Source organism: Columba livia, chromosome 22 (assembly GCF_036013475.1).
Source record: "Columba livia isolate bColLiv1 breed racing homer chromosome 22, bColLiv1.pat.W.v2, whole genome shotgun sequence".
In the NCBI taxonomy this organism is placed as follows: domain Eukaryota; kingdom Metazoa; phylum Chordata; class Aves; order Columbiformes; family Columbidae; genus Columba; species Columba livia.
The window spans coordinates 6,816,789-6,836,402 of record NC_088623.1 but is presented as its reverse complement, the minus strand read 5'-3'; the positions used below and the strand labels follow the sequence as shown (position 1 = coordinate 6,836,402).

The 19,614-nt window shown below is 58.5% G+C and overlaps 2 protein-coding genes across 8 annotated transcripts in view; both read left to right on the top strand.

Moving 5' to 3' along the window:
* The window catches only part of GRM4 (glutamate metabotropic receptor 4), a 36,516-nt gene extending 24,299 nt beyond the window's left edge, over positions 1-12,217 (top strand). For 5 of the 6 annotated variants that reach the window (XM_065039112.1, XM_065039111.1, XM_065039113.1 and 2 more), the window contains 5 exons: positions 3,554-3,754; positions 4,359-4,495; positions 4,888-5,823; positions 10,037-10,283; positions 11,398-12,217. In XM_065039112.1, coding sequence (XP_064895184.1) covers positions 3,554-3,754; positions 4,359-4,495; positions 4,888-5,823; positions 10,037-10,283; positions 11,398-11,447 — 1,571 coding nt within the window. In that variant the 3' untranslated portion in view covers positions 11,448-12,217. Of the gene's footprint in view, positions 1-3,553; positions 3,755-4,358; positions 4,496-4,887; positions 5,824-6,232; positions 7,011-10,036; positions 10,284-11,397 lie in introns of those variants that run through there. The other variant, XM_065039115.1, reaches the window with a different exon arrangement.
* Positions 12,218-12,490: 273 nt separating this feature from the next.
* The window catches only part of LOC110355490 (uncharacterized), a 53,360-nt gene continuing 46,236 nt past the window's right edge, over positions 12,491-19,614 (top strand). The window contains exon 1 of one of the 2 annotated variants that reach the window (XM_065039119.1): positions 12,491-12,634. The gene's annotated coding sequence lies outside the window, so the exon portion shown is untranslated. The remainder of the gene's footprint in view (positions 12,635-19,614) is intronic. The other variant, XM_065039120.1, reaches the window with a different exon arrangement.

The window sequence follows — 19,614 nt, the reverse complement described above, 5'->3', positions numbered from 1 at the left end:
CAGGGGGCTTCTTGCAAACCAGGGATTTTGGGGCCATGTTGAGCATGTGTCCCATCCCAGAGACTTATCACCTCCATCCCTGGTGGGCCCCTGTGCTGCTCCAGGTGGGGAACCCCATCCCGGGTTCCCAACCCCCTCCTCAACCCCCACTGCGCATTTTTAGCTATTTCCAGCTAAAAGAGGCTTGTAGGGATTAATGCCGTAAACAAGGCGAGCAGAGGATCTGTCTTGCTGACAGCGCTGCTGCCGAGGTGACGGCTGGAGGCTGAAGGAGGTGACATGTTTACTGAGAGATGGGAGAGATTTACTGCCTGCCTGGCACTGGCTGGAGACAGATAACGCGGCAGCTCGCGGGCTGCGGCGTGGCGGGACTCGGGGACAGTTGCACGTCCCCTGTCCCCTCGGGAGGGGCGTCTGCGGGAGCCGTGGTGTGCGGTGGCCAGGTGGACCTGGCTGTGCCCGACAAGGTTCGATCATATGTGGTTTTTCCCCCCTTTCGCCGCTGAGGGTGAGGATGATGGTGCTTCCACGTCTGTTCCCCAAAGGCTCAGCTGGTGGCTCGGGGACACCTCTCGGGCCCTGCAAGGGCTTCCAGCGCTGCAGCTGCCCCAAGCAGCCTTGTGGCTGATGCCCGGGTGTGAGCCCGGTGAGCAGCAAGGCAGGAAAACACGCCCATGGCCATGGCCTTGAGCAGCCAAGAGCTCCTTGTCCTTCCCGATCGCATCGAGAAATCCCCGGCACCAGGAAATGTACGGGCAGGTCCTGCAAACCGCTCATCTCTTCATCTTCATAGTAATGCAGCATTTAAACAAGCAATATTTCAGGGCCAGGGTATTAGTGGAGGCAGCTGAAACCACAACGTGGCAAATGTCCTAGGAACTGTCTTTAAATTATCTGAATTTGTCAGCAAATAAATTATCTCCTGGACACTTGCTTGGCAGATAAATGGGGAGAAATAATGCACGATAAAGCAAATAACCTGCCCGTGCAGATCCCTGCGCTCCTGCTTTGCTCGGGTTACGAGACTGTCGGGCGTGGGGCTGTTCTCTAGAGGGAATTGCAGTGGCTGTCCCAGGAGCGGGGGCGGGTAGAGCCCCCGATGCGCAGTGGAATGCTGGCTTTGCGTGCGGCTGCATCCGGGAGCCAAAGCGAAGGGCTGGTGGGTGACGAGGGCGGGAGGACGGGGCACGGCCCCGCTCCGTGACCACACAGGGAGCACAGGACGCCCTACGGGCCGTGGCTCTTCCAGGAGAGTTAATTAACGGCCTTTGTTTAGCGGGGCTGGATGGGAACTGGGCTTTGAAGCGGGGCTGGTGATTTCTCTGCACTCTCCTCTGCCCAACCCGCTGTGCACAGATGTGGAGCAGCAACGTGGGCTGGGGGAGAGGAGCTCTGATTTGATTTTCCTTCTTTATTTGTGATTCTTCATATTCTTTTCCCGTTCTGTTTTGCTTCTCTCGGGTCTCTTCTTAATACAGCGTTGGGTATTTTGTGGCACTGGCTGGTTTCCAGCACTGCATGCCCCAGCCAGGCCAGCGGGGGAGGATTTGCAGTGTGGTTCAGGTAATAACAGGCTCCTGTTGAGCGAGGCTGGGTCTGGGCAGGCAGGGACACCCGGACGGGCTCTGCTGGCCTCACGACGGGGACGGCGCGTTTCGGAGAGACGTTTGCAGGAGCATCGCTGGGGGGTCAGTCCCTGCTCCAGGACAGGCTCACCCAGCCCCAAACCGCCGTGCTGGGTGCGCAGACCCGGGGTGACACCCCCGGCTCCGTCCCTGGCGTGGCTGGACAAGCTGTGCAGACCCGGGGTGACACCCCCGGCTCCGTCCCTGGTGTGGCTGGATGAGCGCCCACCCAGCACCGGGGATGTGCTGGGAGTTGATGCCAATCCCTCTCACTCCCCGCTCGAGGAGGCAGCGGCGCCGTCCCCCGAGGGCTGCCTGCGGAGCTTCGTCATGCACTTGGAAATTAATTACCAGCCCTGTAGAACAATGCCCGACCCTGCTATTCTAATCAGTGGGGTCACATCCCTTTTGTGGCCCTAATCTGCTGTGAGTTTGGCGGAGATTTATGGTATCCATGTCAGGAATGAGCTCTGTGTTGCCCTCTATGTGCACCAGCCAAATTCCCATCTGCAGAAAGCAGCTGGGGCTGAGGACAAGGTGGCCAAGGGACAGTCCTGGGGACACCTGCACGTCCACCGGCTCGGCCGAGGCACCAGAGCTGGATCTGGGGCCGGCGCTGCCCGTGGCAGCTGGAGGAAACCCAGCCGGTTATCGCAGCGGGTGGTGCTTGACTTGCTGGGACCTGTGTGGGGATCGAGGCGTCCGCTGGGAAGCCAAGGAGCCGGGAAGGGACGAGTCCCGGGTCCCGCCTGTCCCCTGGGCTCAGCAGCCTCGGCGGGGCTGGGACAGTCTATTACATCCTCTTTTTAATGGGTAATTATCTTGACAAGACAGAGTGGCTTGTCTGCGCTGTGAGAGATGAATGCGGGGAAAGGCCCGAAGATGAGGGAGGAGATTAATAGCTCTTGTCAATAAAGCGGAAGAAAGGATAACTTGACGGGTTTCACATGAGTAATCTCCATGGAGTCCAAAAGCATTTTTACAACTTTGAAGGATGGGCTATAAATTCACCTCCTTGATATCATGTTTTCTTCTTGGTCAGTTCGCTATCAATTTGCTTTAGTGCCCTGTCAGCGGCACGTTTGTCTCTTTGTCCCGGTGCAGGGACCTTCGGGCACGTGGCTCTCGGAGCCGAGTCCCTCGGCAGTGCTGGCTCCGTCCCGCTGTCCCGCAGCAGCGAGGGGACCAGCCCCCGCCTCCCTGTGCCTTCTCTGTCCCCGTCCGCACGGGGTCCCGGTCCCTGCAGTCACGTAAATCACACCTGGCAGCAGCAGCATCGGGCACGGCGGAGCTGGAGTGACTTCTGGCCACCCCTGGCTGGGTTTCTGGAGGATGGAGGACGGCGGCTGCACCCCCGACTCCTCACAGCCCCTGCCCTCTCGCTGCTGCCGGAGCAGCCGCGGGCTGGCGGTGCCGGCCGTGCCGCAGCCGTGCCGGGTGCAGAGGCCACGGCTCTCTGTCATGGCATCACCCCGTGGGAGATGCTTTCTTAGCCATAATTAACAGCGTGCTACATTAATCGGTGTCTTTTGCTGAATGATTAATGTGTTTCTAGTGCCATTAGGGGCGGTTTGACAGGAGAGGCAGGCAGCTGTCGCGGGTAATTGCTGGATCCTGTGAGCCAGGATGGCCGGGGGGGCAGCGGGGTCAGCGGGGTGGGAGGGTGGCCGGGGGTGGCGAGGGGCGCAGGGTGACGGGAGGCTTTGGGAATGTGACAGAGGACATGCGGGCGGTGATGGACGCTCTGTGGGCCGTCCCATGGTGCTGCTGGTGGAGACTGAGCTGGCGGAGCTCCGGGAAAGAGGTGCCGGGGCTGGCGGTGGGTCTGTGGTTTGGGACCGGGGTTGGGGCTCGGGGCTGCCCGGGGGAGCGGGATCGTCCCTGCGGGCCGGCAGGCGCTGGCAGCCCCGCTTTGTGTGTGCCCGCAGACCGAGAGCGCATTGGGCAGGACTCCTCATACGAGCAGGAGGGCAAGGTGCAGTTTGTCATCGACGCCGTCTACGCCATGGGCCACGCTCTGCACAACATGCACAAGAACCTCTGTCCCGGGAAGGTGGGGCTGTGTCCCCGCATGGACCCGGTGGACGGCGTGGAGCTGCTCAAGTACATCCGCAGCGTCAACTTCTCAGGTCTGCCCGTCCCTGGGTGGCGAGATGGGTGTCCCGGGTTGTCCCCTGCCCTGGCTTCACAGCAGCACCCACAATTCATTCCTTGTCTGTCTTCAGATCTCCGGAAACGCATCTTTGCCTCTGCTCTGTCTCCTTAATAAACATTTTCTGTCTTGTCCTCCTTATTACTCCTATTTATCTCCACTCCGTGATCTCCTCTGCAGTGTCTCTTTTATTTATTTTTCCCTCTTGCTTGATTTTTCTCTTCCTTCCTTTCATTAGTGCTTATCTGCACAGTTCACTTGATTTAACTTTAAAGCTGCTTTTCCCCCTTGTTTAAAAGAAGCCGTAAACCAGCTGGTGCACCAGCGCTGGCTGCTGGGAGCTCCGGGCGGTCAGTGGGTCTGCACCACAGGGTCCCTGCACCAGCTCTGCCGTGGGGCTGGTTTTCTCCTCCCCGATTGCTTCCTCCACGCTGTGCCCTCGCTGGCACCGTCCCGGCAGCTTGTGCCAGTGCCAGTACCAAGAAACCCTGCACCAAAGGGGAGGCACCGAACTGGAGCCCCCTCGGACACCGTCCCCCAGGGCCGCGGTGCTGCGCGACTGAGCCCTCGTTCTCTCGCAGGCATTGCTGGGACCCCGGTGACGTTCAACGAGAACGGGGATGCGCCGGGGCGCTACGACATCTACCAGTACCAGATCAGGAACTCCACACCCGAGTACAAAGTCATCGGGCAATGGACTGACCACCTGCACCTCAAGGTGAGGCTGGGCCAGCGTGGCAGCGCGGCCGGGCCAAGGGGGACGTCCCGCAGGTTCCCCCTGCACCACCGAGGCCATGGAGGGTGTAGCAAACCTGGCTGGGCATCTGGCTTTGCAGCTCCATTAAGGGAGGAGAAGCCAGAAGAGAGCGGGGGGGGTTTCCAGGGAAGGATGGACTTTGTTTTGGGTTTCTGGTGTAGAATCTTCCCAAAGGCCAATGGAGCTTCACCCCCCCAGGCTGGGGACTGGGTCCTGCACGGGATGGGGCGAGGGGCAGGATGGGGCAGCACGGCCACCGGCAGCGTGGGGCATCCCCTGTGCCCCGGATGCTGGGCTGATGGTAGGGCTCAGATGTTCGGGGCTCAGCGGGGCTGTGGGGGTCTCACCCGCAGGTGGACAGCATGCTGTGGCCGGGGGGGGGCAGCCAGCTCCCCAGCTCCATCTGCAGCCTGCCCTGCAAGCCAGGCGAGAGGAAGAAGCTGGTGAAGGGCATCCCCTGCTGCTGGCACTGTGAGCGCTGCGACGGGTACCAGTACCAGCTGGACGAGTTCCACTGCAAGCGCTGCCACTTCAATGAGCGGCCCAACGAGAACCACACCAGCTGCACCCCCATCCCCATCATCAAGCTGGAGTGGAGCTCGCCCTGGGCCGTGGTCCCCGTCTTCATCGCCATCGTGGGCATCATCGCCACCCTCTTCGTGGTGGTCACCTTCGTGCGCTACAATGATACGCCCATCGTCAAAGCCTCGGGGCGGGAGCTGAGCTACGTCCTGCTGACGGGCATCTTCCTCTGCTACGCCACCACCTTCCTCATGATCGCCGAGCCCGACCTGAGCACCTGCTCCTTGCGGCGCATCTTCCTCGGGCTCGGCATGAGCATCAGCTACGCCGCCCTGCTCACCAAGACCAACCGCATCTACCGCATCTTCGAGCAGGGCAAGAAGTCGGTGAGTGCCCCCCGGTTCATCAGCCCCGCGTCCCAGCTGGTCATCACCTTCAGCCTCATCTCGCTGCAGCTCGTGGGCGTCTGCATCTGGTTCATCGTGGACCCGTCCCACTCCGTCATTGACTATGAGGACCAGCGGACTACAAACCCCCACTTTGCCCGGGGCATCCTCAAATGTGACATTTCGGACCTCTCCCTCATCTGTTTGCTCGGGTACAGCATGCTTCTCATGGTCACCTGCACTGTCTATGCTATTAAGACCCGCGGGGTCCCGGAGACCTTTAACGAAGCCAAACCCATCGGGTTCACCATGTACACTACTTGCATTGTGTGGTTAGCCTTCATCCCTATATTTTTTGGGACGTCGCAGTCGGCGGAAAAGGTAAGGGTGGGGGGGCGAGGTCTGGTCTGGCTGGTGGCCCCATGGGCTGCGAGGACAGGGCTGGGAGAGCCCAACGTGTCCTGAGCAAGGACGGTGCTGCTCTGCGCTCCTGCCATCCAGCATCGTGGCGGGAAGAGCTGTTTCCAAACCTCTTGCTCTGCCGGGAGCAGCGACCACTGCAGCCCCCGCGCGTCCCTCCCTCGCTGGGGCTGCGGCAGCTCGCAGCTCCTCACCCAGCTACCCGTTTGCTGTGATTTTAATTAACACCCGGGTGTTTGGGAACACAGTACCAAGGACGGGGGGCTGCAGTGGGCAGGGCGGGACAGAGCTGTTGGGGGAGCGGGCGGCTCTGTCTCGCTGGGGCTTTGGGGACTGAGCGTCCCCGGTGACTCCGAACGTGACTTTGCAGACAGGGAAGACGAGGCCGGGGCAGATAATGCCAGCGGTGGGTTTGTGCTGTGACAACCCGTCTGCCTGCACTCCTCCTCCTCCTCAGCCTCCCCGGCGGGTGTGCAGGGTGGTCCCGCTGCCCGCGGGAGCCAGGCCAGCCTGGGTGGAGCTCCGTGCCCAAGTGAGAGTGAAAACAAAGTGGAAAAAGTCTCATGAATGAGACCAAAATCACCTTCGCCTGCCAGCCGAAACAATCACATTGATGTTGAACGCCAGCAGCTCACGCGTGCCAGCCCGCAGCTGCCTGTGACAAGTATAACAGGGGGTTGCTGTTCCCCGGGGGACCCACTGTCCCTCCCTGGACCCATCACGACTGCGACGGTTCCCCCGAGCGTGTCCCCGTGATTCTGAGCCACTGAAGCCCCGGGTTAGGGAAAGAGCAACTGCAAAAGGGCTGGTTTGCTGGGAAAGCCCTGGAGGTGTTTTGCTGTGGACACCAGCGCTGAACACGCGTCCTGGAGAGCTCGGAGCATCGGAGCCCGGAGCTGCACAGGCACCTTCCCCCTGCGCTCACCAAAACGGCTCTACCAAGCCCATGCTGGCTGGAAGTGTGAAGGAGAATTAAAGGAAATAAATGGAGCCTTTTGCAGCATTTCCATTTTGATGAGATGGCAGGGGAGATACTAACAAGAAAGCAGGTTTTTTAAGAAATTATTGCAAAACAAAAGCTCCCTTAAAGTCTCCTTAATGTGCTCAGCATACTGTGGGTAATAAAGATGGAAATGATAATGATTGTAGATTATGCGCAAGGTTGCTCACCTCTTCGCTGCAGCTTGTCATGGGATAATTTAGGGCTGCCGAAAGCTGGCTGTCAAGCAGCAGCTCGACAATAGGCTGCGCCTCACTTCGGGGGCTTGTAACGTGCAGGGCTCCTCTGTTATTAGGCTGCTAACAAGCTGATTAGAGGCGGAAAAAGTGATGTTCCCAACTCCCCTTGGACGCAGCTCTTTCTCAGCGCCTGCTGCTGCCGCGGCGCTGCCGGGCGGCCCCGGGGGCCCTGGGGTTCCAGCTGGGGGCTGCGGGGTTCCAGCCGTGCCCCTGTGGGACTGGAGCTCCGAGGGTCGCTGGACCGAGGACCGAGCTGCGCTGGAGGGCGAGAGGAGGAGCCGGGCGCTCGGGGCTGCCTTGATGCTTTAGCTGCTGGTTTGCAGTCTTGGGGAGAAGAAGGTCCAAAGGGTGTCGTGACGCAGCCTGCACAGGGACCTGGCTCCGAGCGTCTCTGGGCTGAGAACGGGGGCTGTTGGTGTTCCCCCGCGGAGGTGCTGTTGCTGCCCAGGATGCTCGGGGGGCGTCGCCAGGTCCCCCCGCTGGGCTCCGCGGGTCCGCACAGCTGGATAGGAACAGCCAGGAGCATCGGCCGGGCTGTTCTCCCCACAGAGGATGCTGTGGGGCAGCCCCACACCATCTGGCACCCCTGCCCCGCTCCATGGAGCCCGCGGCCCAGGCTGCCTCACGGTCCGGAGGAGCTGGATAAAAAATCTCCATTTTTATTTTATTTTGCTTCACCTCGTGCCTACAACTTTGCATGGAGGTGGCATATTATTATAACAAGTCCCCCAAGCCTTCTTTCAAAAGAGCCTCTTATCCCTGCCGATCCCAGCGGATTACAGAAATAGCAATAACAGAGGATCTGAAGAAAGAGACAATTTCCTGCGCTGATAAGGCGGCAGCTGAACAGCGGTGTCATTGTCTGGTTCTCTGTTTATCACATTTGCTTTCAGCCAGGGAAGAGGGAGAGGAGAAGGAACGAGCAGGACTGTCCAGTGGTTCGTTTAGCGGCGCCGGCAGAGCGGGTTTTCCCTTCCCCGGCACCCGCGGTGGTGCAGAAACCTCTCGTCACTGGGTCAGGCCCTGATTTGGAGCAGAGGTTGCCAATGAAGGGCAGAGATTCGCTGGGGATGAACTCAGGCGGTGCAGAGCTGAGCCCTGGGCCCGGCTCAGCCAGCCCTGGGGCAGGTCTGGGCACAGCCCGGCTTGGGGACTGTCCTGGGTCACTCGGGGAGGGCTGAGAAACGGGGGGAGCGCGGGGGTCTGAAGCTGCTGCCAGCGGGTCTGGGGGAGCGGGAGCCCCGAGCGTGGGGGGAGTGAGAAGGGAACCGTCTGTCTGAGCTTGGCTCAGCTGCTCCTCCCAAATCGCTCCCGAGTCCGGGACGCGGGTGGGAGTCGCTGCAGAGGCAGGAATATGGAGGTGGCTGATGGCATTGAAGCTCCTCGCAAAGGCGCCTGCGGAGCAGCAGGAGTCCCTGGGGCGTCGTGCTGGTGCTGGTCCCCGGGACGGGGCTTGGGGGGTCCGGTTGGTGTCCCAGAGCCGCCCTCAGTCCCGTCCAGTCCAGGACACCTGCGGCAGCGCCTGCGGAGATCCAGCAGGAAAAAAAAGAGCGGATATTCTGGCACAGAGATATGTTTTGACTTTCCTTGATGAAATGACATTTTTATTTCCAAAAACTGCCTAGTTTGACTCTGCGTGCATATAGAGAGAAGGTGGAACAAACAAACCAGCACATGTGACAGCAAGAGCTTTTATTCTGGGGACAAATGAAACTTTTCAGGTGACTCAGAACAAGCTCTGTTGCTTTTTTTTCTTTTGGGTTGGGAAGACCCTGAGCCCCCCCTCGCTCAGCCCAAAGAGACCCAACGGGTGAGCGGCTGGTAAAGGGGAGGGGGCTGGAGAGGATGGAGCCCTGTGCGGTGAGCAGGGATGTTCACAGAGCAGGGATGATCATGGAGCAGGGATGCTGGTGGAGCAGAGATGATCATGGAGCTGGGATGCTGGTGGAGCAGAGATGATCATGGAGCTGGGATGCTGGTGGAGCAGGGATGCTGGTGAAGCAGTGATTCTCATGGAGCAGAAATGCTCATGGAGCTGGGATGCTCGCGGAGGGGCCTGCCCAGCCTCCCGTGTTGTTCTCAGGTGAGAGGTGGGGATGGGCAGAGGGAAGGAGTCTCTTTGCCTCCTGTTGCTGCCTGCTTCAGATGCCCCCGGCTTGCGAGGAGCCTGCCAAACGCTTTCCGTAGAAAAATGGATTATTCTACAGTCAGATTAATGGGCTTTCATTTTGCAAAACATCTGTCACTGTTAGTCCTGGACAGTGAGCGTGAAATTAGTTTTGACTGCAGAAAGGCAACGTCGGTGTGTAATATGTGACTTACATGACAACGGCGCAGGAGCCAGCTGGGGAATGGGAATTACCTGCGAGGGGGGTGGGGGGCGCCCCAAGCCGGGCCCTGGGTGCGTGTCCTCGCTGTGCCCGTCACCGCGGCACCGGGGCTCCCGCTCTGCGGTGCTGAGGGTGCTGGGGAGGCCGGGGGGAGCAGAGCACGGGGGCTCCGGCTCGGGGATGTTTTGGGGCTGGGGTGTGGGCAGGTTGCTGCTGGAGCACCCATGGGTGCGGGGAGGCTGGAGTACGAGCCAGAGGCCGCTCCATGTGCACCCTGACCCATGCAACAAGTCAAGTCTGATGTTTAAGGTCCAGTTCTGCCAACATGTCCAGCCCTGCCTCTCCACCCCTTCATTTGTTTAACCACGACACTCTATGTTCTCCCCTTTCCTCGCCTTTCCCTGCTGACCCTTTGTGTGCCCCCAGGGCCGCGCTGGGTCTGACCCTTTGTGTGTCCCCAGAGCTGCGCTGGGTCTGACCCTTTGTGTGTCCCCAGAGCTGCGCTGGGTCTGACCCTTTGTGTGCCCCCAGGGCCACGCTGGGTCTGACCCTTTGTGTGTCCCCAGGGCCGCGCTGGGTCTCAGCTCTGCCCTTGTGTCTTGCAGATGTACATCCAGACCACGACGCTCACCATCTCGGTGAGTCTGAGTGCCTCGGTGTCCCTGGGCATGCTCTACATGCCCAAGGTGTACATCATCCTCTTCCACCCGGAGCAGAACGTCCCCAAGCGCAAGCGGAGCCTCAAGGCAGTGGTGACAGCAGCCACCATGTCCAACAAGTTCTCTCAGAAAGGAGGTTTCCGCCCCAATGGAGAGGCCAAATCAGAGCTCTGCGAGAATCTGGAAACACAAGGTACCGTGACTGCCCGGAGGGTTGGGGATCATGTGCGGGGACACCCCAGGACAGCGGGCACATGCCTGTTCTGTGTTTGGGTTCCCAAAACTGGAGCCTTGCAAGAGGTTGGAGCCAATGGTGCTGAGGTCCTTTGAGACAGGAAATCCCATTTGAGCTAAATCTGCAGAAAACCCTGGAGAAATACAAACGTTCTGCGTGTACCAGCAGAGTTTCTGCTTTCCAGCGTCAGTGGGAGGGAGACCAAACAGCATTTCCATGGAAAGCTGTGAATGTCTTTGTAATCCCCGGCTCGCTCTCCTTCCTGCTGGAGCCATTGAACATCCCTGGGGGGCTCTGCGTGACCCCCGTGTCCCCGTGCAGCAGCTCTCACTGCCGGGAGCTCCGCGTGTGATGTCTCCATAGGCGGCTTCTCTGCACGATCCACTCTTTCGTCCCCAACCTGCGCCATGATGCGCTGCCGCGTGGTCGGGCCCCTCACCACCGTGCTGGCGGTGGCTTTTGCAGCCGCTGTTGCAGATCTGTGTTCTGCCCCAGCGTGGCAGTGGGGGGCCCCTCTGTCGCCCCCATTTTGTCTGTGCAGAGATGCTTCTGCCGCGCTGAGCATCCTCCCCACTGGTGGCGGCGGGAGCGCGGAGCATCGGCGGTGCCGGGAGAGCGGAGCTCCCGCTGCCCATCAGGGAATGCGGAGCTGATGTGAACGGGTGGGAGTGGGGATGGCACCGGGACGGGGGACACGGGGGTGTCAGCGCAGGACCGAGGGGCTGTTTTTTACTGTCACCGGCAGGTCACGTATCTTTAAATAAACAACAGAATAAATAATTCACAGGGCTTTGATATGGGCAGATTGGCTATGGAAACATTGCGGCTAACAAATAGCTCTGTCAGCTCTAATTTCTTATGGCCTATCTAATTGTTATCTGGGAACACCAGTCTGAAATCCGCGCAAGGTTCATTTGTCAGCGAGGCACCGAGAGCAGGGGGAGCTCTGGCGTCCCCTGCGCCGCCCTAAGGGGACATTGGTGCCTCGTGCTGCCTCCTCCCGTGTCCAGCCTGGGGACGCCAGAGGGTGGACTTCAGTGATGGTCCATGTGGGGTTTGTCTCTCTTTCCAGCACTGGCCACCAGACAGACGTACGTCAGCTACAGCAACCATGCGATTTAGCGGCCGCAGCCGGAGCCGCGGAGCTGCCGCTGCCCTGCGCCAGGGGCACCGAACGCGTCCCCATCGGGACGGGGAGAGGGGCAGCGGGGCACCCACTCGGGGCCGCTGTGCTGAGCTCCCGGGGACCATGGCGATCGACAGCAGCAAAAACCACACAAAGAAACAATAAAACACTACAAATAAACCACCGCCCGACCGCCCAGCGCGCCATGCATGCCTCCCGCCTCCGCGGGGGAGGGGAGCCGCGCGGGACGGACGAGGGGACGCACTCCGGCAACTCCTGGGGGTTTTTTTCTGTATCTTGGGAAAAAAAGAAAAAAAAGACCCACCATTTTCCCTTTTCTGGAATTTGTGAGGTTGTTTGTGGTCGTGCAGAACCTTCTGTTTTCTCTTTGGGTTGTTTTAATCCTCAGTTTTCTTTTGCTCCTGTCTTCCTCCGTCCCTCTTCACTCTCCCGTATCCTTCCAAATTCTAGATGTTGCAAAAAGGAAAAAGAAATAAAAATACATAAAACCGAAGTAAAAAACAGACAACAAAATAAAATGAAATAAAACCTAGACTGTGTTCAAAGTGCTGGTTTCTATAGGTGGTTGATTCATGTATGTGATGACCATATGGATTGAAATATGTCTGCTTTATGTACCGACCAGTCAAAAAACAAACCGACCAACCAAGTTCAGTGCCTGGATGTTTCTGAATCATTCGATGACTGTGTAGAGCATGATCATTTTTATACGAGGAGATTTCTAATAAAAGACCATGGTTTTGCACTCAGCGTTTGCCGTCTCTTGGTGCCTGTTGGTCCCGGGGTGACCCGGGGAGGTTTTGGGTGGCCCTGGGGATGGGACGGGGAGACGAGGGCTCAGCATCCCCCAGCGCTCGGGCTGGGGCAGCGTTTGGGGCAGAAAAGGCTGGTTCCTCCTTTGCTCTCCGCAGGGTGCGGGCTGAGCCTGGCGATGCAGGGCCAGGGAGGAGGGGTTTTCCGGGATTTTCCAGGATTTTCCGGGATTTTGCGGGGTTTTCCCCACCCTCCTCCAGCGGCAGGGCCAGCTCCACCCCCCATCGTCCCCATCAGGACCAGCCTGGGCTAATTAGCGAGTTCCCAGCTAATAAAGGCAGCTCTGCCCTTCCTGCGGGGGTGGTGGTTTGTCCTGGTTCGGCCCTGTGCTGGGATGGAGCGGCTGGAGGTGCGTGCTGTGCAGGGCCCGGGGGTGCGCTGCGGGTTTGGGGTGTTTGCAGGTTTGGGGCATTTGCTGCTGCTCAGGGGAGGTTCGGGGAGTTTACTGCTGCTCAGGGGAGGCTTGGGGTGCTTGCAGCTGCTTTGGGGTGCTGGCTGCTGTCTGGAGGGGTTTGGGGTGTTTGCTGCTGCGCAGGGGAGGTTTGGAGCTCGGCCCCCGTTGGCGCTGGGGAAGCGCGGCTGCTGTGCAGTACGGAGAGGACGGAGACGGGCTCGAAGGCGGGAGTTAAAACGAGAAGAAAAGAAATCTAATGAAAAGCTTGAAACTTTGATAAGATCATTCTTGTCAAAGGAGCTTCTCAGGAGAAAAACCCGCTCGGTTCCCAGCGCATCCATCACTGTCTGATCAGGTGTGAAGTGCCGCCTGGTTCAGAGGGCTCCCGGCAAACCCGAGCTGATGGCTCTGGTGCTGTTTCGGGCTCTGAGATAGTGTTCTGCTGTCTTCCCAGGCAGCTTTTCACCCCAGACTCCACCTGATAGAGATGGAAGGGTTGATTCCACCTCAATTACCGCGTCCCCTCCCTGGCGGTGCCTGTGTGCAGGGCGCTCCCAGCCCCGCGCCAGCTTGAAAACGTCTCCTGCGCTGACTGGAATGCTGGTTTTGGTTTTTTTGTATGTGAGCTTTAACACGTTATTTCTTGTCAGAGCTCGCAGGCAGCCGGCACTGCAGAGCAGCTCCTGAAGCTGCTGCTCTGGCTGGCGGGGTCGGCTCGTCACAAGGGGCTTTTGGGGCTTCCTGGGGGAGGAAGTCACTTGGCTAAACCTCGGATGTGCTCTCAAGTAGATTCATGTTCCTCTCCTGCGTCAGGCCCTATTTAAACACAATAGCTACCCTGATTTCTTGGTGGATCTGGTGGAGTGTTAAATCAAAAGAGTCCTCATGTGGGTACTTATTTTGGTGTAAGTGTGCTTTACAGTGATTCAGCCTTATTCCTTACAGACTTTGGCTTAAATGATATAAAGATGCTCTTAAACGGATATGCAAAATATTTGCACAAACCCAGCCTCACTGGTCTCAAAACAGAATCTTAATTGGCCCCGTTTTTTAAGAGCCAAACGGCGACCTGGCCCCGCTCAGCGGCCCCGTGTCCCCGCGGTGCTGGGCGCGTTTCTGCGGCAGCCGCGGTGACCTCCCAGCACGGCTGGTTAATTTTATACGGCACTTCATGATACAGCGCTGTTTAATTCTAGACGCTGATTTGATTACGGAAGCTAATGAAAAGGCAGCGGTCTGCAGGCAGCTGAGCTGGCTGCGAACCGGGCGGGCGCTGGGCAGGCTGGGGGGCGCGCTGGCTGTGTTAGCATCCTGTTTCTGCTCTGCTCGCTGTTCTTGAGGGCCTGAGCAGAGCAGGCTCTCTGTGATCTGCTGAGGGGGTTCCTAGACATTTTACTTTGTGTATTTTTTTTTTTTAAAATAAGGTGCTCATCCTGAGATCGGTGCTGTTGTTTCTCCTCCTCTCGTACAGCTCAGGAGCACTTGTCTGATTTTTTTCCCCCCATTTCTGTGAAGAGTTGTGGAATTTAAACAGCATTAATTGCCTGAATTCCCCAAGAGGCTGGCCTGTGTGTTTTTTCACTGCTTCTGGGAATCTGAGAAGTGTGGGGGGAGAAAGCAGGGCTGGTGCCGTCCCTCCCCATCGCCTGCATCTCCCCTCCTTGAGCTTCTCCTGCCCGTGGCTGCTGTTCCTGTCCCCAGCTCCGCTCCCCAGCCCCAAGCGGGCGTTTTGGGGGTCCCACAGTGGGGGGCTGGCACAGGCTCTGCTCCCCAGCCCCAAGCGGGCGTTTTGGGGGTCCCACAGTGGGGGGCTGGCACAGGCTCTGCTCCCCAGCCCCAAGCGGGCGTTTTGGGGGTCCCACAGTGGGGGGCTGGCACAGGCTCCGCTCCCCAGCCCCAAGCCGGCGGCAGCAGCGCTGAGCCCGTCATTAACACTCTGCTGGGAGAGGCAAATTACAGACTTCAGTGACACAATTAGGTCAGCTCGATAGGAGATGGGAAAACAAAATAATTTCCCTGTGAATTTCTCGTCTGCCTGCCACCTTCTCTGTAGCACTGGAAATTGCTCCCCCAGCACCTGGGAATGGAGATCGAAACCATGGCAAAGCTCCTTAGCGAGTAAACGTGGAGGAAGGGAGTGGGAAGAGGTTCCTTGACCTGAGACAGGTGTCCATCCAGCTCCTCTGTGTGGGCAGAGTCCCGGGGCTGCTTCAACAAGGTGCCACCTGCACTTGGGGCAAGAGGCATGGAGCCTGTGACGATGCTGCGGGTCACAGTGATGCTGCGGGTCACAGCGTGGGGAACCTGCCCTGCAGCAAGTCGAGCTCATTTCTGTGCTAGGGAGCGTTTATCCCAATGAGAACCGACCCTCTGCCAGCCAGAGCCTTTGGCCTGGAGCATCAGGACCTTGAGGCTGATTTTCCCGGGCTGTGGGAAGCTGGCAGGAGGATGCGGAGCTGTCGGCGATGCCGAGGAGGCACGTGGCGCTTGCGGGCGGTGTGGGGCGGCGGCACCGTCGGGGACGTGGCAGCACCCCTGGCCCGTGGCTGGGTCAGACCTGCCTGGCTTTCCTCGGCATGGCCGTCCCAGCGCTGGAGCTCAGCAGGATGGGGACGCGTGTGCCAGGGCCTGTCCCCAGCGCCGATGTTCTCTTGGATGGCCGAGCGAGTCAATGGCAGATTGTGTTGAAATCTCACTTCAGCGGCGAAAGCTGCAATTAGCATTTAATGAAGCTTCTTGCTTTTATTTTTAGGTAACCTCCGATTCCCTGACTGTGTAATTTAGTCCTCCATTGCTTGGGGATAATTAAAGTATGTCACTATAATTTGCTTTTTTTAAAAGCCTGTAATTATGTTTTTATTGAGAATAAAAAAGGTGGGGGAGGGGGAAATGAAAACAATGTTGGGGAGGAGAAGGCTTTGGATGGGCAAGGGGGATTTCTTCCAGCCCGAAGGCTGAGGAGATCTGTGCAGGATGCTGGGGGGGCTGGGGCCAGATGGGGGGCCGGTTCTGTGCTGGGGTGGGTGACAGCACAGGGCAGTGTGGGGGTGTCAGAGTTTCGGGTGTTCCCAAGCCTGGTCCTGCCTGCTCGTGGTTCAGCCGTGCGAGGGCTGCGTGAAGCACCCGCTGCGCTCTCCACCGCTCTCCTTCCTGCACCCCGGGAGAGGGGGAGCCCCAGACCCCCCCCTGCGCCCCAGACCCCCCGCCCGGCTCAGCAAACACCTGCGTGCACGCCGCGTCTCTGTGTTTCAGTTGCAGGCACCTGGTCTGCGTGACAAACCCCGCTTTGCTGCTGCAGGGCTGCGTGGCTCCTGCTGAATGTCCTCCCTGCACAATAATTAATGGGGAGGAATTAAATGGACCTTCCCAGGGCTGGCAGGACTGCGCAGCCTTTGGGGTATGCCCCTGGGAGTCTGGGCTGTGTTTGCATCTAGAAATGCTGCTGGATGTCACATAACCCATGTCCTTCCAGGTCCCCCGGTGCTGTGTAACGCCAACTGTGCCAGCCAGCGGGTCCTGCGTTCTCCAGCCATGTCACACGGTGGTGTCACACAGTGGTGTCACACTGTGCGTGGCCCCGGGCCAAGCGTTGCTCGTGGGCAGCCCAGCACATCTGCCTCCCTGCAAACGGGGTGCAGGGAGAGCGTGGCCATCGCAGGAGGAGCCACTCGCCTCCAATTCACAGCCTGGAAATTGGCTGTCGGAGGGAAGTTGAATAACGAATAAATTCAAGATAATTGATTGGCTTGTGGCCAGTTCACAGCCAGAGAGAGCTGAAATGGGTTGGATTGTTGGCTTTTTCTTTAAGTTATTCTCGCTCAAATTTTTGAGCACTAAGAGGTTACATTTAGTTTAGAATATATTTAATTCATTAAAACGTTGATCTTCTCTGCTGTGGAGTTCAGATCTGATCCCAGGCTTTATTCCTTATCTAAATGCAAAGGTTTCTTGCCAGAAATACGAAGCAGAAAAAAAATCTCAGTGCTTAGGAGAAGTGACATGATGAAGAGAGCAGGGACTGGGCTGCGCTGCGGTGCTGGGGACCCGCTGTGGTGGAGCTGACGTCCTCACCGGCACGTGCCCGGTCTTGTCCTTGCCCATGCTGGGGTGCAGGCTGCAGGGGCCCTCGCCCAGTCCCACCCTGACCGCGGTGGGAACCGGGGGTCCCTGCAGCCTCCCCTAGTGCGGGCGCTGGATGCTGGGGAATGTGCCGCGGTCCCCTGCAATGCTTCTCTTGGGAGCTGGCTCTCCTGCTGGAGCTGGAGCCAAAGCGGCTCGTGAAAGTCTCTTTGATAGAGCAGTATCAGGTCAGGGATTTATGTTCAGTGTGTCCTCAGGCTGTGCATTGAGTCCCAAAATACCCGCTCTCCTGCTGTCTGAACTGAACGGCATGATGAGCAGGATCAGTCCCCGCTGCGTTTGCAGCACGTTCGCGTTCCCCTTGCTGTGCGGGGTGTCACAGCACCTTCCCTGGGAGCCTTTGTTATCTGCTGGGGATAACAAAGGGAAGGAGCAGCACTTAAAACCCAATAAAACCCACACACCATCATCAGCCTTTGTACCGGTTGCTATGGGAACCCCATACATGCACCGGAAACGCTGGAGTATGCAAATGAGGTTCTTAATTAGTTCTCCTCAGTCTTTCATGCTCCTGGTGCAGCAGTTTGATCATTAGATGAACATGCCACTTAATTATCGGCAGCTTAACCAAACAGGAGCTGGGGTGACCCTTGGGGAGGGTGGGGTGCCCGGGGAGCTGGTGGAGCGGGGACCGTGCTCGGGCAGCTTTGGCGCGGGCAGGAGCTGCTGGAGGGGTCTCTGCTGCCGCTGGCGAGGAGCCGCCCGCTGGGTGGGCTCCTGCCTCCCTGCACAGGGGCTGTGTGGCCGCCGGGGTCCCGGCAGCGCGGCCGCGCGTGCGGCGGCTGAGGTCGGCTGGCTTGCTGGAGGAGAAGCACCGAGCCGCTGTGGGGCAGCGGGCCTGGCTGGAAGGCCGAGCGCTGGGGCAGGTCGTGGTGCCACCGCGGCTCTGCTGGGCCCGGGGACTGGGCTTGGACGTGTTGCGTCCAGCCCAGCGTGCTGGTTCTGCAGAGCCAGATGCCAGCCGGGTGCATGTGTGAACTCTTGCTGTAAATGCTATGAGTTTTTCACCAAACAAGCTTCATTAATCGCCTAATAACCGGATTAATTAAGGACACTGAAAGTAAACAGCAAGAATGTAATTTGCCTCTGATTGCCATGTAATTGCAGGAGTATGGTCCTATTTGCATATGCAGAAAGTGTTGTTGACAGAGGCACTGGGACCAAGAATAACAATTTCTGGAGGGCACACGTGCCCTTGGGGTGTCCAGACCCCTTCAGCCATCCCCTTTGCTGCCTTCGGTGCCGCCTGCGTGTGTTGTTCTCTGTGGTTCTCAGACTTCTTTCCAATTAGCCAACCCTCCTGCTATTTGTGGAGCTTTCTGAGCTGTTTGCTTAGGCAAACATTGATGCTCCAAATAGACTGGCAGAGCAGCTTGGGAACGCTCTCCTGTGTCCTGCAGGACGGCAGACAGCTGAGAAGAACGCTCTGTCTCTCAGGGCTGTGCTGCTAAGCGCTGGGACAGCCGGTCCTCCCTCTGACCCTGCGTACCTGCACGTGGGTGTTGGTTGTGCTCGGAAGAACCGGCACTGGCCGGGAGGTGGACAGGGGCACGCGGAGAGCAGAGCAGGTGCTGAGCGGCTCAGGGCAGAACTGGCGACCGAACCCAGTGAGTCCCGCGCCATCCGTGTCCTCCGCCCTCTGCAGCCGTGCTGGTTTTCCAGCATTCCTCTCTTCCCCTGCAAACACAGACTAATCCTCCCGTTAGCCCTGGGTGAGCTTACTTCTTGCGTTTGACCGTGTCGGCGCCGGCTCTGGGCTGCTGGAGGAACGCACGTGGTGCTGTGCAGAGGTGCCTTCGTGTGCCCACCCCACGGCGATGCACGTGCCCAGGGGGAGAGCTGGGAGCACCAACTCCACCTTGGAGAGCCCCCGGGTCGTGTTTCTCTCTCCCCGACAGACAGAACTTGGTGGCAACTTGCAACACAGAGGGACGTGATCTTTTAGGAGCAGCCCGGAACACCTATGGCGGGCCTGATTTCTCTGCGTATCCATTTTTGTCTCTCGGTGGTGATGCGGTCTGGCTGCTCCTGCTATTTCAGCCCAAACTTCACGTGCAGAAGGACTTGGATTAAATTGGTGCGTGTTGTTTGCTCGAGACAGGCACCTGCTGCTCACTTGTGTCTCCACACCCGAGCAGGATAAGAAGTGGTGAATACGATCCCTTGAGCAGTTGTTTTGTAGAAGAGAGCTTGCTGGCAATATGGATGGGGGCCGGTTTGCCAGCACAATGCTGGTGACAAATACCTGTGAACCCCCACCTGTCTGCGGGCATCTTTCCCATCAACTCTTTGTTTCCCTGCAGCATCTGAAGGTTTCGGGCCAGTTTCCCGTGGCTTTAAGTGCTGTACCTGTCCCAAAGAGCTGCCAAGCTCTATTCATCACCGTCAGTGTTTTGTTTTCCTCTCCTGGAAACTTGAAACTTCTAGAAAGAAATCAACCTTTCCCTTGAAATTCAGTGAGGAGAGGGTGGAAGGAAGGTCGCCTTCTGCTGGCTGTGCTGCCGGGCTGGGAGCCGCTCTGAAGGACACGTCACCATGTCCCGCGCTGCCTGTCACCGTGTCCCGCGCAGCAGCCGGGTCTGCGCTGTTCTGCGCCGCATGGGCTCTGGTGAGCGCGGTGTTTGTTTCTGGCTGGCCACGGGCTCCCTCGGAGCTTGAAGAGCAAGACAGGGAAATAGCAACAATTGTGATTGGGGCTTTATTCTGAACTTGTAGAATCTCGATTTCCCGCAGTGAACAGAGCGGCTGGAGCCTGCGCCCCACTAGTGCCTCCCAGTGAGTTTTCCAAGCGGCAA